General features: G+C 41.7%; 1 protein-coding gene across 2 annotated transcripts in view; it reads right to left on the reverse strand.

Moving 5' to 3' along the window:
- Window positions 1–12562, reverse strand: part of arhgef7a (Rho guanine nucleotide exchange factor 7a) — a 37977-nt gene extending 25415 nt beyond the window's left edge. For both annotated transcript variants that reach the window (XM_087853087.1, XM_087853088.1), the window contains exons 1-5: window positions 12419–12562; window positions 12066–12311; window positions 6482–6565; window positions 539–623; window positions 312–445 (exon numbers count right to left, since the gene is read on the reverse strand). In XM_087853087.1, the coding sequence (XP_087709213.1) occupies window positions 312–445; window positions 539–623; window positions 6482–6565; window positions 12066–12230 (468 nt within the window). In that variant the 5' untranslated portion in view covers window positions 12231–12311; window positions 12419–12562. The remainder of the gene's footprint in view (window positions 1–311; window positions 446–538; window positions 624–6481; window positions 6566–12065; window positions 12312–12418) is intronic.
- Window positions 12563–18698: the final 6136 nt, after the last annotated feature.

An 18698-nucleotide genomic window follows, 5' to 3' on the forward strand; every position in this document is an offset into this window, starting at 1 on the left:
ATGACATGCAAATTTGCTGCTGCCTCCATCAACCCCTGAGTCATTTGCCTGCAGCAAACTCTGCTCAGGCACTATAAAAGCACTTTTCACAATGGCAGCATGTAATACTGGAGTCATGTGTTTGGACCAGAAACCAGTGAGCAGAAAAAAAGGTTAAGAACAGACTGTTTGTGACACATCAGAAGTTAAATGTTAAGTGTTTTATTTATGTTCTCTAGAGTGTTAGAGCTGTAATGATAAATAACATATGCCTTTGACACATATCCACCAAATCTGAGTCAATACGGGGCAGAAGCACGTGTTGACCTTACCAGGCTGCGAAACTGGTTCTGCAGCAGCTTGGAGGATCGGGCCAGTGAAGCCTGAGAGGACAGCGACTCGAACGACTTGATGCGGTGGGCTGAAGAGTGTCGGGCACACACCGAATCGCTGCCCACACCGATATCTGCGCAAGAGCGGGGAAATATAAATCAGCCTCATGACTACTCCCACGTCCATAATGACACTCTCACACACACACTGCACATTTTTAACTGACCTGCAGTCACTTTATTCAGAGTAACCAAACTGCTGAGCACTTTGGAGAAGTTCAGTCCCAGCAGCAGGTCACTGGCCTCGAATGGCTGCGGGTGAGAGACAAAAGAACATGAGCCTGACAGTCGGCCGCAGCGATGACAACACCGAGCAATCAGTCAGTAACAGTCAGCTTAAAACTTTTTTATCTTTAAAGAGATAAAGCATATTTCCCTAACATGACTAGTTATGAGTCCTTACTAAGATGAAATGTCAATGCTGTATAAAAAATAAACTTGTTCTACTGTTAAAACAGTTCTGCTTAACTCGGCTCGTTTTAGCAGAGTGCCTTCTGGTGGATAAACTATGCAACGACAGCCCTCATTACATAGCTGAAGGGTGTTTCTCACATCTCTTTACTTTTTTTTAGATTGTCATTTCACTAGCTGGGACCACATCCTCAATTAGGTTAGACAGCATTCCTAGTAGATAATGGCAGATGGCGTAAGCATGAATTGAGGCCGCAATTTGGGGACTGGTGGTGGCTCCTGAGCAGATCCCCATCTACTAACCGTAATGAGAAGTCAATGAATTGAAAAAGGGAAGCTGGGTGGGACAGAAAAACGAGAACAAACAGGCTGTAGTGCCGGGGGATCATACATAGACAGACAACCAGAAGGGGACTGTATGAGGTGTAATTATTATCTTATCAGCTGTTATAAATGCAGACACCAACATCGCCAACTAGCTAATATGTGTATTTTCATTATTGTTAGCAAAAATCACAAAAAGATAATAATAATTTTCTTTATATAGAATTTATTTTTTTTATTTTCATCCATTCCAGCCATCGATATTCTTAACTGTTTTTCCCTTCAGGGTCATGGGTGGGCTGGAAGCTCTCCCAGCTCAGTGGCTAAGAGCCAGGAGAGGCTGCTAGTTCGTCACAGGGCGAACACATAGAGACAGACAGCCATTCACATTCACATCTATGGCCTATTTAGAATCACCAGTTAACCTAATTTGCTTGTCTTTAACCTGCGGGAGGAAGCCTGAGACCCAGAGAGAACTCAGGTAGGCTGAGAGAAAATGCAAACTCCACCGAGCAAGGCTTCAGTCGGCTGGGGGATTTGAACCCATAACCATCTCTGTGAGGATATGATGCTAACCGCTGCAGCGTCACATCCTTTCATTTTGATCAGTGCGTTTTCGTACATCAACTCCTTAATGTGTGGGTTGCAGTACATTTGTGAAAACGCCTCAAGTGACAGAAACTGCAGACCTTGCATTTAATATACATACGCAGGGCACATAATGTTGTTTACAACATTTTCAATCAGAATTCCTCAGGCTAGTCTGAAGTCTTCTGGGTGAGTGACGTTTACTAAAAAACTAGAGCATCTAACCGTTTTGGAAAATGACATGAACTGAATACGTTTTTGACCTCTTTTGTTATAAATCCTTTATTCAATCTGGTAATTTCAAGGAAATACAAATGTAAATGAAACGGAATGAACGTGAGCAGAAGAATCAGAAGACTGATGTGATAAGTTTCCCTTATTTGGCTCTTTTCATGGAATTTCGTGACAACAACAACAACAAAAAGCACTGTCTGTCCCACCACCACCCTGACACTGGCCTCTCTAGTATGAATGGCAGTGACTGTATCTCTGTTGATGACTTAGGCTATCTCTTCCTGTGCAACGCCTCCAAGTGATTAGTTACTCTCGCTTCGGTAGCACAGAGAATGAGCGACTGTGAGATACGAGTCTCTTTAATCTTCCGCTCTGATTGTAGACATGTCCTCAGGGAAAATGTGGATGACTGTTTGAGTGAGTGGTGTGGAACATAGAGTATGTAGGTGTTTGTGTGCTTGTGATTAAAAGCTACAAGACTCGCTGCCACTTCTCTAATATCTTAAGATTCAGTTTTAGACCCTTAGGATTTCTTCTTCAGTTTAAACAACAGCTTTTGCTTCACGGTGAAACATGCCGAGTTATTTATATTAAAGATTTTTGCACGGCGATCATTAACATGACTAACGTGACGAGCTCCGACTTGTCTGCTGAGCCTCAGCATCATAGCCAGGTAATAATCCCCGCAGGCTGAAACAATGGTCCAACACCCTTCTGTGACTCAGCACACTACAGCAACGATGCACTTGCTCCCACACTGTCACAGCTGAGGAAATGAGCAGTTAGCTGCCCAGGATGATACAACAACCTGGTCCATATATACTACAGGTAATACAAGACTGAAGGATGAGTCGAGTAGATTATACTGAAACAAAACTCTGAAACAAAAGTGTTTACTTTTAAAGGCGCTCATATTAGGTGGACAGCGTTAAGAGATGCTGTAAACTTACAGGCAAGGCAGCTAAGCAGTTTCCTGTTTGCCAAAACAGCAACAAACAACTCTTCACTGGCCAAGTCAGTCAGCTGATCTCAATCCAGCTGATCATGTGTTTGAGTTCATGAAGACTGCACTCAGGACAAAAGGCCCCTAACAAAGAAGTCAAGCTTACAGACCAACAAGAGAGTTTTTAAAATCTTATTAGCTACTTTAGCCTTGCAGATTCATGGTGCTTACAGCAAATTGAAGGCTTTAAATAGCACGATACATGCCTTTTTTAAAGATCACACTCACTTTTAGTGTCTTAAAAATGTTACATAATTTTTAACAATAAAACCAAAATCAACTTATCAGATCAGCGTAGCCTACAGACTGTATATAAAAGATGAGCAAAGCCACTGTAACTTCACCCATTTTCATGCCTTGACTGGAAAGTGTTACCCAATTGGTCTTTTGAAACCAGACATCACAAACGAGGAGTGGAGCTGTCTGAGTAAGACTGCATGATCAATTCTGACTCTAATGGGAACAACAGTTTACGAAATCATCATCATGTTTGTCCTAAGAAGTAAGATTAGCAATCGAACCCATGATGTCATCAGGAAAGTGTCTGCAGAGATCGCAGATCAATGGATCTAAGGGTTGTTTAACTGTAGAACTAACCAGAGTCACCCAGTCGGCCACTGCAGAGGATCCAGGTTTAAAGCCCTCGCGCTTTGTCTTCACGTTTCAGACCCAAACACTGTGTCCATCACTTATATTCAGTCTGTGGCCAACACTAGCAACCATAGACTGTTTGAGAGATACCTGGTGCTAAGTAACTATTATAAAATGGGAGCATTTACTCCTAATGCCACCAACAAAACAAATACAATTAAGTTCAGTTCACTGATATGAATTAGTTTTGGCAAATCCTAGCAGACAGATAGCAGCTGTAACACCCCTATTAATGCAAGCTTTTAAGATATCAGTTATAGGGACATAAAAGTTTTTTGTAGCTGGTCTTAAACATGTTTATTTCTGCTATAAATGGGTGTCTCAACATGGGAGTCTATAACTTTCTTTTTTCAACAGCCTTCAGTGGTCATTTGACGATTTTTTGCCACTTCACCGGTTCCATTTTTCAGCCCAGGAGGTTGCCACTTGGTGTAGACAGGTGGATTTGTTATTAGTCTCTGGGTTGGCATAGTGTTACTATTCCAGTGGGGCCAGAGGGGTAATGTATTTCCTCCTCTATAGCATCATTAAAGGGCCGTATTGCCAAGGTTCTGCTTAGACCCTCAGACAGCTGACAAAACACAGAAATACACTGAAAATAAAGACCAGGTTAACAAGTCTGATTTTCAACGTTTGCTTTACATTTTATTGCTTATGACTGTTTTTTAAAAAGACAAAAACCTATTGATTTTCTTTAATGTGGCACAAGAACAAGACGAATTAAAATCTGAGGTGGCTGTAGCTCAGGAGGTAGAGCAGGTCACCTACTGATCGGAAGGTTGGAGGTTCGATCCCAGGCTCCTCCAGTCTGCATGCCAAGTATCCTTGGGCAAGATACTAACCCCAAGTTGCTCTCCGATGCGTCCATCGGAGTATGAATGTGTGTGAATGTAGTTAGAAAAAGCACTAAGTATAGATAAAGTGCTTGTGTGACTGGGTGAATGTGGCATGTTGTATAGAGCGCTTTGAGTACTCCGGGAGAGTAGAAAAGCGCTATATAAGAATCAGTCCATTTAAAATAAAAAAAACATTTTTTTTCTTCAGCTTTCAACCAAGTAACATTAAACAGAACAAAGCTGAAGCCAAAGCACACTGATATTCTGGAAACCTTAAATAAACCATGCTGGACTCCAGGAAAGCTGCATCTTGAGCTCATCTCTGTGGCAAGCACTCAAAAAGCTGGTACCAAGATTGCAGTTTGATGGCACAGATACATAAAACGCTAAATCCTAAATGCTTTGCCTTTTCCAGATTGTATTTGGGATATCATCACTTCTGAACTTTAAGTTTTATCGGGGTAGCTAGATGGGATAAGTTTGCTCTTTCTGAGGGACCACAGGGGTTATGGGAACTCCGATGATTCCTCTTCCTGTGGTCAAAGGCATTAATGTTGATGGATAAGTAACAGCAGGCGCCCAAATATCAGACGTGGTTGCAAGCATCTAAGCAGAATTATTAAAAATCAAATCTAAACGACATAGTTCCTTGTGAGATATTTCAACCACACATGGGACCGCAGCAAATCTGGGATGTCCCCGCTCAGCCAAGTGTCCAGCTTAACTCTATTTAAAAGAGGTCGGCCAGAACTGCAAAAGCACAGTGCCTTTTTTCCCCCCGTCTTTAACATGTAAGCGCCCACTGCTCTAATCTACCATCGGACCAGTTACCTGGGGTCCGAGCCAGCAGTGCTCTGGGCTCTGGATAACATCCATCTTTGCCCTGCAGCTGGTGAGCAGTAGGACTCCCATGTCCCAAATTACTGTAATCCTGCTGTCTACAGTTCACTCAAAAAAATTCGCATACAGCTGATCACACATGTGCACACGAGGATTGAACATCCTTTTTAAAAAAAGGAAAAAAGTGGTATTTGTGAGTGGTGCATCCTCAGGTAAAGTAACAGCCTGACACAAAAGAGGAGATAGGATGAGGACTATACCAGAAAGAAACACAGATCCTTGCTCAGCACTGCTGCCAGGACCTGTCCCTGCAGTCAGCCAAAGCAAACATAGGTCTTTACCAATAAAGCCATGCATGCACTCAGCTTGCTTTACTTGCATTTCATTTGTCCGTTACTACTAAAATGGCATGTTTCACACACTCAAATTGACAGTGCTTTTTCCCCAACTCCTCCTCTTGTTCTGTAGCTGGAAGACTCACCAGGGAGAAGCAATGCTGAGGAACACTGACTTGCATTGTCAGAGTGGGACGGTTCAATGACCCCTCTATGTCCCAGCTGATACACGGCCATAAACAGCACTCTGTCCTTAATTTGCAGAAGAGTGGGGTTGGAAATTATACAAAATTATCCAGATATTTCTACACGGGCCCAGGAGTGAGCTGCTTAATCCGGGGACATGTTAAGACTTTACACCTCATTATTGTTGTTATTATTATAACGCGTTAATAACTATGTTGGGACAAGACTGGCTTACATAACCATCCCCAGCCTCAGTGACTTGTTTTCAGAGACATGTTTATAGGGTGGCCAGTGTGAAATGGTGGTGAGGGTAAAGCCACGCATGAGCCCGAGGACAAAGCTTTCTGGATTAATCAGACAGCGTAAACACAACACGTTACTGAGACTGCGCGTGAGGAACGTGGGTATTTCCACGGTATCAATCAGAGCCCACGGAGGTGGCTAAAATACTGCACATGCATCCACCTTACGGTAGGAAAAAACAAAACAAAGCTCTCAGCCGAGCGATGGGTGATTGTTCTCGCTTGCTAATTCACTCCTCCTCCCTCTCTCTGTCAGGGGCTCCGTCCCTCCTCTCCATGGACGCATTGTCCATTGTCCTCCTGAACAGGCAAACTCAACGTTTCAAGCAGCTTCTCTACGTGGTTAAGTGATTGCAATCCCCTCTACACACACCTAAAATAAATCCGAGAGGGTACTCACCTCGACGCGGAAAGCCGTGCAGCCCTTCAGAAACTCTTTTATGTTGCTCAGGCACTCGCCGTCGTTCTTCGGTTCTTGGTAAACCTGAAAAAACGGAAACGCTGGTCAGGAGTTAAACTTCCAGTTCACGCTCGCCTCTCTCACTGCGGTTGCGTGCGACTTTCATTGCCTTAAAAATCTATCTTCTTCTCCTTCTTCTTCTACGACGCGCATTCTACTGTCTCCCGTGTGTGAGCACTGACCGGGCCTGACACTCCGGGAGGCTGAGCACAAACCCCCCCTCTCAGCGGGGAAGTGGAAGAGAGTGCAGCGTTGGGTCGAGGGAAATGACGTTGACAAATAGGGATGCCCTCTTCCCCGTCTTCCCCACCCCACCAACTTCTGATGTTGCTTTAGCATGTGAGTGCACTGATTTTTATTCCTGTCCCATTTAAATACGTAAAGAAGAAGAATAAAATAAGACAAAAAATAGTGGGCGGTGTCGGTAAGCAAAAATATGATTTTATCCTGCAAAATTATGTTGAATCAGTAAAATATTCAAAACATGATCATCTTCATGATGATAAAGTTCAATCTACTAACAAAAAATAAATAGAAATAATAAAATAAATTCTATTTCAGCCTACTGATTAGTACATTTTATAGATGAAATCAAGCTTAGCAGTCCTCTAGGGGGTGAACCACGCAGTCGTTCTTGGTCAACCATATCTGTAGCATTCATGTACTACCGTTTCTTTTTATTTGATTTGCAGAGAAATATGAATGAACTTAGCATAAAAATTAGGGACATTTGTGTTTAGTTGGAAAGTTTGAAAGCTTGTTTATTTAGCTTAAATGTTGCCATAATTGTGGGGGAAATGTATTTGCGGTTTGAGCAGCAGAGTTGAGTGTGTTGTTGCCCTCGCCAGATCCCCTCTGCCAGTGCCAAACAGCTTATTCTGCTATTGGATCTTGTTTGGTGTTGTTTATTGGTCTGGATGATTGAAGTCTAATGAAAACAACACGTGTTGGCAGTTTAACAATTTATTCATTTAACAAACAGGAGCTCCAGTAGCATGTGGAAGAACTGCTGTGGAATGGCATCCCATCCTTCGACCAGCATTTGTCACAAGTCAGCCAATGTGGTTGTGTTGGTCACTCTGGCAGGAGCAGCACATCCAGGCTGATCCCACAGGGGCCATTCCATCCTCTCCACTCCCAAATTCTTGAAGTAGTGTCTGATATACATCACTCTGTGGGAGCGGGCAATGTCATCTTGGAGGATAGAGTTTGGCCTCAGACTGTGGGGATGTGGGATTGCTACTGGTTGCAGAATCTCATCTCAAGCTCTCTCCAGTGACCTGGAGGCAATTTCAAAGGAAACCTTGTTTTTCCAGTGAGGGAGATGCCCGCCTTCACAATCACACTGCATACACCAAAAGCTGTTACCCTATTGGTGCATCAATCAGCATAGCGTTCTCCATATCTTCTCCACATTTTGAGCCAATAATCCAAATGCTGAAAGCAGAATATGAACACATCGCTGAACATAACGTTCTTCTGCATCCAGGTTCCAGTGCACATGTTGCAGACATAGCAGCTCTATGAGACCAGAAATTGTCTAGATAGCGAGTCGTCGGCCATATTGCCCTGCAAACCTATGCTGTGTCCCAATTCGGGGTATGCACGCTTGAAGTACGCACACTACGCGTACTACGTACGGTGCGTACTATAAGTACGAGAAGTGCGGAAGTGAGAGGCTTGTGAAATGGGACGGTATATACTTCGTCGCGCTGTTCAGGTTGCCTAGCAACCATGATACTAACCGCGAGACACGCTACATACAGCTTTGTTTGACAGAAATGAAGGAGAAAATTGTTTTGTTGGTCAATCATTTTTGTCATGACATCACTTTGATTAGTTGAGTATCTGAGGCTGAGACCACAGGGCTGTAAAACATGATTCAAGGGCTTCATTTCTTTTCACTGACTGTCAGCTTGTTGTGTTTGTGGATATATGACTGACTTTAATTATCCATAAAATCATCAGATTCTCTGTAAGATTAAGGTCGACTATATGTATATTTAGAAGTAGAGGCTTTAAAACCAAGTTAATGCTGAAAGTACAAACATCACTAGTGTCACATAACTTTGCCGACATGTGGCCAACAGCAGTGTTTTAATGTTCTTCGTTATTAAACATTCGCACATGAATAAGTGACGTCATATTCAGTACTTACTTTTGACAGTTCACTTTTCGGCCGCTCCCTTCTGCCGTATTTTGCGGCAAAATTATCCACACCCACCGCCGCGCTATGAATTGTGGGATATATGGGACCACGAAGCGTGCACCGGACCACGCTTGATATTTGGGGAAATCGACGGCGCATTTGGAGTATGCATTTGAAGTACACTTCGAATTGGGACAGCCGTCGTCGCGTGGCGGTGACGTAACCGCACTTAAAATGCGTACTTCAAGCGTGCATACCCCGAATTGGGACACAGCACTAGACTTCAAATCTGTAGAAGACTGCCTGTGGTTCCTAGGTGCTGACAGGTTGAGAAAACGGTCTTCATGTGGTGTCATCTTCTTCGGATACCCATTTGGTACACTGTCTCTGACATCCCCTGTTATATAGAAGTCAGTTTGGAAATGGTAGTAAGATTCACTCCAAATAATGCTGCAACTTGGTTTGGTGAAACATTAGCTTGAAGTTGCCCTTTGGCACAGGCCCTATCAAGATCAGTCAAATGTGGTATGCTTGGAGGAGACGGCAACTGACCGCTGTAGCAGGGTCCATGCTCACAAGTACTGACAATCAGGCACTTGATTGTCAGCACCTGCAATGCCAGAAGCTCAAAACAAGAGTCAGTAGCAAAATACGCTACATACTCAACTCTGCCTCTCAACTCACAAATGCATTTTTCTTATAAATTCCGCACCATTTAAGGGGAAATAAACAGGCCTTCCACAGATGTAAGACTTATTGCTAAGGAGCATTGTTACAACAAATAAATCATTGACCAAACTTTATATTTTACCTTTCTACTAAGTTTAGCAATATTTCATGATGTAAAAATGTAAAATGACAGAGTATTCAAGGTGAGTACCAGTTCAAGGATCTGGTATATGAGTGAAGGTTCCACAGGAAAAAACTCACAACATCAAACACTTCTCATTAGTTTTGTAATATGTTTCTTCACAGGACGCTTGTTTATGTTGGAAACTGTAATTTTCTGAGGCGACTTTTTTTTTCAAATCAGCTGTTTTCCCAGAGTGGGGGCAGTTAATGCTTGATTGTTGGTACTAATATAAAGCCCTGATATATGGTGTAAAAACACAGTAGACTAAGGAGGGAAATCCCTCTGTGAAACATACTGTAATAATCTGCAGCTGTATCTAGCGTGTATCTAGTGGCACATCTGGCAACTTTATTAGGTCCACTGGTTGTTTTGCAAATATTTAATTAGCCACTGGCAGCAATTTAGTGCCTTAAGGGTGTAAACATAGTCAGGAGGACCTGCTGAAGTTTAATCTGTATATGAGAATGGGAAAGAAAGATGATCTAAGCAACTTTTAATTTGGAACACTAGCTGGTGCCAGAGGAGCTGGTCTATTCGGAGTATTTTATAAACTGTTGATCTACTGGGATTTTCCCACACAACCATCTCTAACGTTTACAGAGAAAGGACAGAAAAACAGAGAAAATATCCAGTGAGTGGCAGTTCTCTGGGAGAAAATATCATGTTGGTGCCAGAGGTCAGAGGAGAATGCCCAGACTGCTTCAAACTGTTGGGAAGACAACAGTAGCACAAATAATAAATAATAAATAAACTGCTTTTTACAACCAAGGTATGCAGAACAGCATCTCTGAATGCACCAGACGGTGTACCTTCAGGTAAATGGGCTACAGGAGCAGAAAACCACTTCAGGTTTAGGTACCATCACTGGCAACTATCACGACTGACATATGGTCCAGCTGTGCCACACATCTTCCGATTTTGGCATGGCCATACTGTACAGTGCAGCCCAGAATGATAGTGATTGGTCAGCCTAAATTTGTGGTCACAGAGAGACACCCTACTTATTAAAAAAATGTAAACATGTCAAGACAGATAGGTAGATAGATAAAGTATCTTCATTTCATAGTTTTAGTTGTTTTTCAAATAAAAATTGTTCCTTGGATAGTGTATATTAATCATAATAATTTAGCAGACACACTGTATTAAAAATTCCTTCATCACACCTGGCTAATATGTCATTATTGGGTTGGTGCATGTTTTGGTTGAAAAAAACATAATAACAACAACAACAATAATAATAATAATAATATTTCTATTCATTTACAGTTTTGGCTCATCAGATCTGGAAGCATTTAAGAATTAGCCCGAGACAGAGAAAATACATATTTTATATCTGGTTTTGTTTTTTGTTTTCCTTCCATTAATATGAATAAAGCTCATTACTCTATGTGGTGCTCGCACATTATTCATATGCTGGCATACCTGTGGCCACATAAGTGATTACTTTATCACTGCAAGCCTTTACACACACAAAAAAAAAACTTAAATGAAAATAAAGAACATTATTATTGTGACAGAAGTAGATTTAACATTATTGAGACCGGCACATTTGCCCACACAGGATTCCACCCATCACCATATAAGGATAGGTAGCCTATAAATAAATTTAAAAAAAAAGAAAAGAAAAGAAAAGGGGGAGGCTGTTTTTTAGCCACCCTCAGATGTTCTCCTGCATGCTTGATGATCAAACATAACCTCCACCCCAGAGTGATATTTGTCATTTTAAGGGAGGAAAATGGAAAAACCCGTTTGGGCATTGGCAGGCAAATTTGTTGTTGTGAGGGTGCAGGTATAGCCTCCGGCAGCACATCCTCTTTTGAGGAAAACAAATGGCCTCCTTCAGGTTGTTGCTGGAACCAGCAGACGCTGCTGGTAAACTGACAGACACAAACACTGCGCTGTTTCTTTAAAAAGGGAGAGGGTCTATCGCTGTCTATGCGCCTTTGCAGTCAATGGCGGCCCACTCTTATAGCAATGGTCTGTGTACAGAAAGCCCCTCATCCCCGGCGGATCAATCGGTGTGCACTATCAAAATATACTGACATACAAGCCGCATCCGCCGGGATTAAAGAGAAAATAAAACGGGTTCTTTCAAAGACAGCAAAGATCTGCTGAGTGGTTAGAGCTGCATTAAAAGCATACGTCGAGGCCTTTATTTGAAAGCCTCTAAAGCATCTAACAGCTCCCAAAGAATGACCAGTCTTCCTTTTGCTGTAGTGTTACGTTATTGAGAGCAGATTATTATTGGGTGGTACAGACATCGACCGGTATTTTCCCCCTCCCTTTTTCTCCTCTTTTTACACGCTGACATACGCGCAACCATAGTACTTCCATCGCAGACAATAACACGGGCTGCCGTGACCTACAAAAGAAATTTCCTCATGGATCGGTGGGCAGAAAGAGAGGCCAGACAACAAACCGCGTCGGTTTCCTTGTGCTGGGCAACGCGGAGACACGCCGACGCGGGCGGGCGGTTGGGGATGCGGAGGAGAGCGGGGAGTGAGTGTCGGCTATTTCCCTACCTTCTCCGTGGACCCCGGGCTGAGCCGCTCCAGGAGTCTACACAAGACCACCCCATCCTTCAGGGAGGTCTGCAGAAATGCCTCGGGATCTGAGATGGTCTTCTTTGGCGATTCCAGCACCCCGAGCGTAATCAACCATGTAACCGTCTGTTCCGCCGAATTCATGTCCAGTCACAGCAGATCCGATTCAACAAAGCGGCTGTGTTTTGGTATCTCAGCAGTTCAGCGCCCTGGTTACGCTGTCATCTGTGCGTTAGAACAGGAACAGCGTTAATCCAACCATATGATGCGTGATATGAGAGAGAGCGTGTGTAGGGTGTGCTGTGGGAAGAAAGGGGGGGAAAAAACTGTACCTCGGGTGGATGCGGATGACGGCTGGCTTGTGGAAATTCAGCAAGTCTGTTTCCCCCCCTCTAACCTGGAAAGCTGTCAAGTGCGGTTCGCTGTGATGCGTCGAGGCAGTGGACTGCATACATGCGCATCGCAGCCGCCAGCCGCTCGTCTATTGGATGACATCACAGGAGAGGGACAAGCCTGTCCAACCAGTTGTTGAGGCACTTTTATCGTGTCATGAATAGGCTTTTACTGTGTGGCTTTGCATATCCTGCCCTTTCATCCGTTTTTATTATAACCACGCCACAGGCTATCCGTTGTTATCTGCTGTAAGCTGTGTGTTTTTTGGAGGGTTTTTTTTTTTTTTTTTTTGGACAGGCCTCAGTTGGAAAAAAAAAGGGGAAGCAGCTGAGCAGACAAATCGGCTTACTGATGTCCTTTAAAAGACAAGCTCTGAAGAAAGGTAACATAAAATATATTTTGACCGAAGCACCTTCATAACACCGATCTATGTATCCATAAAGACATGCTGCCAAGCTGCTGCATGGACTATTATGGTGTAGCCCTCAATTATGGGGTCAGGATAATATATATTGGAGGTAACATAAAAAAAAAAAAACAATAACCAAATAAATAAATAAATAAAAAGTCGTTCTACATAATTTTTTTTACATAACTTTTATATTCATTGTAAAATGCTAGCTCCACCTTTTAAGGCACCATGATAAAACAAAAACAAAACACAGATGACTTTAAAATAACAATTTCAGATTAATCTTTATTGCAATCTTTAAGTGAAACGTGTCTTATAAATACAGGATCATAAAGCTCATTATCCTTAATGTAGAGCACCAATACCAGATAAACACCAAAACACACTATTACACAGACGTATCAGGTCAAGATGTTGCACAACAGCCCAACCTTCACCCAGCCCTTTCCAAACACACGAACGCGCACACACGCGCGCATCAATCTTCTACTTTTAAATAGTGTTACCGGTAAAGAAAAAAAATAGCCCTGTTCTGTTTACAGTTTGGTTCAGTGTAAACAGCACACTGTGAATTTTACCCTGAGGGCATCAGCTCATACTCTTTGTATTTACAGAACGTGGTTTGGGTTACAGGTGTTATTAAGGCTCTGCCTCCTCACCAGCTCCTCACATAGTCTTAAAATATCTCCCAAAGAGAGGTTGGTGGGGACATTCCAGTTATTTTTCCTGCACTTTTGAAGCTTTGAGAAGAGTTTAATGGAAGAGCTACCGAAAAGAGTTTGTCATCTGCCTCAACAGGTGATAGATCCAGTAGATGCCCTCAGGCAGCTATTCATTCTAAGCCTTTAGAGAAACTCACACACTGAGTGATTTGTCAACAACTGTAATCCACCAGATGATCCCGTTTTTACTGAGAATCTAAATAAACGCTGACTTATGTGTCTCATTTTAAAGACTTGCCTAAACCGTCCACACATTCAAAACATATAATTAGACTCATTAGATGAAGGAAAACCACCTGATCTTAAAAAACATTGAAACTACAAAGAACGCAGACCGAAACATTATCATGCAACCATGTTAATATTAGGTTAGCCATTAAACTGGCCGTGAGGGGGGTTGAAGAAAATGAGCCAAAATTGGCATCAAACTGACCAGGAAGAACATAGAAATTTGATTAAATAATGTGTAAATAAGGTGCTATTGAACAAGAGAATATTATTTAGCTCTCTCACTTCTTTTGTCCTGCAAAGGCAACAGGGAAAACGTTTAGGGGAGCGCTCATATTTCCACTGCACCCTGCACTGTAGAAGAAGAGTGCATAAGTTTCCACTTTGGCCACGAGGCGGCGCCCTCTATTCACTGATCTGTTCTAATCTTCTCAGCGTCGCATGAATGCCTTCTGGCTTAAGTTACGAGACACCTCTTGGTGGTTTATATGCTGCATACTACACTAACACGGCGTGAACAAGGTAAGCAAGCAGCCAATTAATAATAACCCCAAAAATATGAATACAACAGCTGCTTCGCCTTCAGTGTATAAATTTGAGGCAGCATGGGTACAAGTGCTTCTTAATTAGACTTTTTAAAAAAATTTTTTTTTTTTAATAGATTTTTTTTAAAATTGCGCAACATCTGGAAAAAAAGTTATTTACATCAAAACTTTATTAATAACTGTCAACATTTCTAAGTAAGCGTGGGCCAAAATATTGATATGGCAATATAGCCTATCGCTTCCATCTGCAATGCATTACTGATACATGAGTATCCATTATTTTTAATAATACATGTAGGCACTCTAAATGGACTCCCTCGCCAGTTTGACTGATCAGAGCGCAGACTTTATGACTCCTGGCGGTGGCATTTGTCAAGTTTATGAAGTGGAGGGATGTTAACAGTGAGGACCAAAAAAAACCCAGTTGAAACTGTGGGACACAGAGTAACTCTCTGACAAGTAAGTAAGGAGTTGTGTATTTATTCACTGATGCATTACAGTGAATAAATACATAATTTCTTCTTTTTTGCCTATTTGGGGTGTTTTGGGGTTCTTTTATAGCTGTACAGATATTGTGATGCATGACAGTGTTAAAATGTATCAACTATATTTTAATCACTGTATCATTATATCATCATTACCATAAGCAATGTGTCATGATCATTTTCTATATATTCTGTGATTCCTGCCACAATTTCTAACAGTCGGAGGGATTTTTCAAAGTCTTTACTCTGGTGAAGTTTTTATTGTTATAAAGCAGCAGTAGATCATTTATTAACTACAAAGGGGGGGGGGGGGGGGGAGGCTGGACTGTTAAATCAATTCGATATTGTATTTTACTTAGTTCAAATTGTGAAATATGAGCACTGTACAAAAATGCACAAACAGTGTAGCTCACCCCGCTTCTGTTCTCCTCACACCTTCTCCATCTCCCTTATTTTGCAGAAAGGAGTGTGTGTGGGTGAACGTGTGTACATGCATGCCTGCATGTGCGCGCACACATGTGTTGTCAGGAAGGGTGACTCTTGAGGCAAGCTGTGTTCTAAATAGGCAGCCGTTGAGGGATGCCGCTGTACCTTTGAGGTCCTATCACCATGGGCCTGTAACCAAGGGTGCCACTGTGTGGCTGTGGAGACTAGCTCCAGGCATTTCATATCCCTCCATTCCCAGTTCATCTGTACAGTTTCCACTCTGTTCCACAGGCAGATGCTGTACTTTCATTCTCTTTGCCTTTGTGTGCATGCAGAAGGAACCAGGAATAGTTTATGTAATATTAGAATAAACCAGCCAGATACTCAGAGAGGTACTCCCACAGACTTCTCAGATGGACTTAAATAGCTCATTGCTAAAACCACTGGGTTCATTTGGACTCACTTTACACAGAATTTTGCTCACATTATTTGAAAAATGGAAATTATTACAAATAAACTTGGAAAGAACTGTTTGTTTATTTATTTGTTTGCTTATTTATTAGATATTTATTTATAGATAGGAACATTTACTCTCACTAATTACACTCAGCTGTTGAGTTATTATTAGCACCTTAGCAATTCACTCACTTTTTTGGCTACTGAGGAGATATTTCAATGGTTTATCCATACACTTTTCTAGCAGCTTGAAATGCAGTTTTCATTTTGATGATGACTTATTCATTTTATGTATTTATGCATTGCTTTGGATTTGTGCCTCACAGCCTATCCATCACTTTAAAGGAACTCCAGTGTTCAAACCTTCTCAGGTCAGCTAAACTATTCTTTCTATGTACATGTTTCAAGGCTACTGGAAAAGTAGCCTGGAAGCATATTAGTTATCGTATTTGCTACATTTAACTTTTTTTGTAACTTATTAAATATGCATTTTACAAAGTTTGTTTGGGGGTTTTTTTTGTGGGGGGGGGGGGGGGCATCATACTGATGATGTAGAAATCTCAAAAACTTCTTAAAAACTCATTCATTAAACATGATACTCTTGGCTTTAAAGAGTTAAGAGTTCTTACCTTTTAGTAAGGAAGTACAGAGTTCATTATAAGTATATCAGTGCACAAGAAATGAATGGAGCATACCATGTAAATAAAAATGAGTATGCTCACACAAACACATGCCACCTGTACTACTATACTATCTGAAATCAAAGAAACCATACAGAGAGCAAGTCCCATTGAACGAGCTAGAGCCAAAGGCTCACAATCAGTCTGTAAAGTCAAGTCCATCTCATGTCAAATGTAAACAAAAGAACAGCACACATGAGCTCACAAACAAGCGCAGTCTTCTCATGTGCACAAAGTTTTTGATGTCTTCAGCATTTGGCAGATCAAATGAGTTTCTTCATGTGGGCTCATAAACAAGCAAAACTGAAGCCTGTGACAGAGTCGCAGAGTTATCTGTGACTGCTCCCGTGTTTGGTCTTTGACAGCTGCCATAAACAAAACCAGGAACACTGTGTTCTCTGAAGTGAGTGCAGCCCAAACCAAACTCCACATTTAATCAGTTAAAATACTCCCCCTGTCCCTCTTTATAAAGAATATGCTGCTGTTACAGGGAAATAGCTGGTTTGAATGATCATGGTGTCACCTGTGCTTCTTTAAATCAATGAAGTCAGAACTCTAACGTATCAGCCTTTTTGTGTCCATGTCTCATTCTTCTTCCGGCATCCCCCGAAAGCCATCTGAGCTAGAGAGACAGCTCATATTTTATTGTGACAAGGCAAAGTCCATCCAAGAGCCAGAGTTACTTCACAGGCCAGAATGCATTAAGCAGAATAATGGATGGGCTAGACAAACACACAGTGCCAAAATGTCAGAAAGAGAGATGATCAGACATACAGTACATTTTCTGTGGAGGGGTTGAAGCCTACAGCAGGACATGACAAATTCAATTTTCCTCACAACATGCTTTCAGCCAAAGATTTTTTTTTCCATGTGAGGTAAAGCTTTGCATGTAGAACTGCCTGCTGCAAAACTAATAATCATGTTTACCTGATCTTATAGCAAGAGTAAAATCAAAACAAGACACAGGAGCGTAAATCAGATGTAACATGAATGTCCCTTTATGGCCATAAGAGGCGTGTGAAACAATGTACACAATGTGCTTGATTTGGCTCCCTTTTCGCCAAACTTTACTACCAACATGTAAAACTGATGCATGTTTACTTTGTCGAATATGCTTGCATAGACAACTATATGTGTGCTGATTTTCTATGAGCTATAATATGTCTGAATCTATGAGACTGTTTAAAGCTGATAGGAAAGTAACCAATAACTTAAATAACCAATCATTGCAACCTATGAATGCAGAAGAGCACATAAAATATTGCACCCTGAAGCAGATGGGCTACAGGAGCAGAAGACCACACCAGGTGCTAGCTCTGTCAGCTAAGAGCAGGACAGTGAGGCTGAGTCATTGATTAATGTTGCTGAATATGATCACAGTGTGCCTGTCTTCTGATGGCTGCTTCCATCAGGATGGAGAGTTGCAAAGCTTAAATCAACTGTCTTCAAATCTTGTCTTGCTACCCTTATCCCCAACCGGTCTCTGCAGATGTCTGCCCTTCCCTGAGCCTGATTCATCTGGAGGCTTCTTCCTGTTAAAAGGGAGTCTTTCCTTCCCACTGTCACCAAGTGTTTGCTCAAAGGGGGTTGTTTGATTCTTGTGGTTTTCTCTCTATTACTCTAAGGTTTTAACCTTAAAATATAAAGTGCCTTGAGGCAACTGTTGTTGTAATTTGGTGCTATATTAATAAAATTGATTTAAACTCATTACAACCAAGGTATGCATAGGAGCATCTCTGAAACACATTGAAACACACAACACATTGAGCTTTGAAGCATTTACACTACAGCAGCAGAAGACCGCACCAGGTGCCACTCCTGTCAGCTGAGAACAGAAAACGGAGGCTACGGTTCTCACGAGATCACCAGAAATTGGATAATCAAAGACTGGAAAAACATTACTTGGTCTTATGAGTCCTGGTTTCTGATGCAACACACCAATGCTGTGGTCACAATGTGGCACATTTATTTTATTTTATTTTATTTTTTTCAAATCAATGTTTCAAAGATATTGAGATTGGGGAAGTAATGTTTTTTTTTTTGGCAGACTTCAGGCACCTTAGCGCCATAACCTACCTGTTTTGGCTGATAATGTCCATCCCTTTATGACCACAACACACCTATCTTCCAATAACTACTTCCAGCAGAATAAAGCACAGTCTCACAAAACTCAGATCATCTTGAACCTGGATTCTTGAACATGAAAATGAGTTCTCAAATGTCATCAAATTTCACTTAGTAGAGCACCTTTGGGATCCAGTAGAG

Source organism: Neolamprologus brichardi, chromosome 16 (genome assembly GCF_056152115.1).
Source record: "Neolamprologus brichardi isolate AB-2024 chromosome 16, ASM5615211v1, whole genome shotgun sequence".
NCBI classification, from domain to species: domain Eukaryota; kingdom Metazoa; phylum Chordata; class Actinopteri; order Cichliformes; family Cichlidae; genus Neolamprologus; species Neolamprologus brichardi.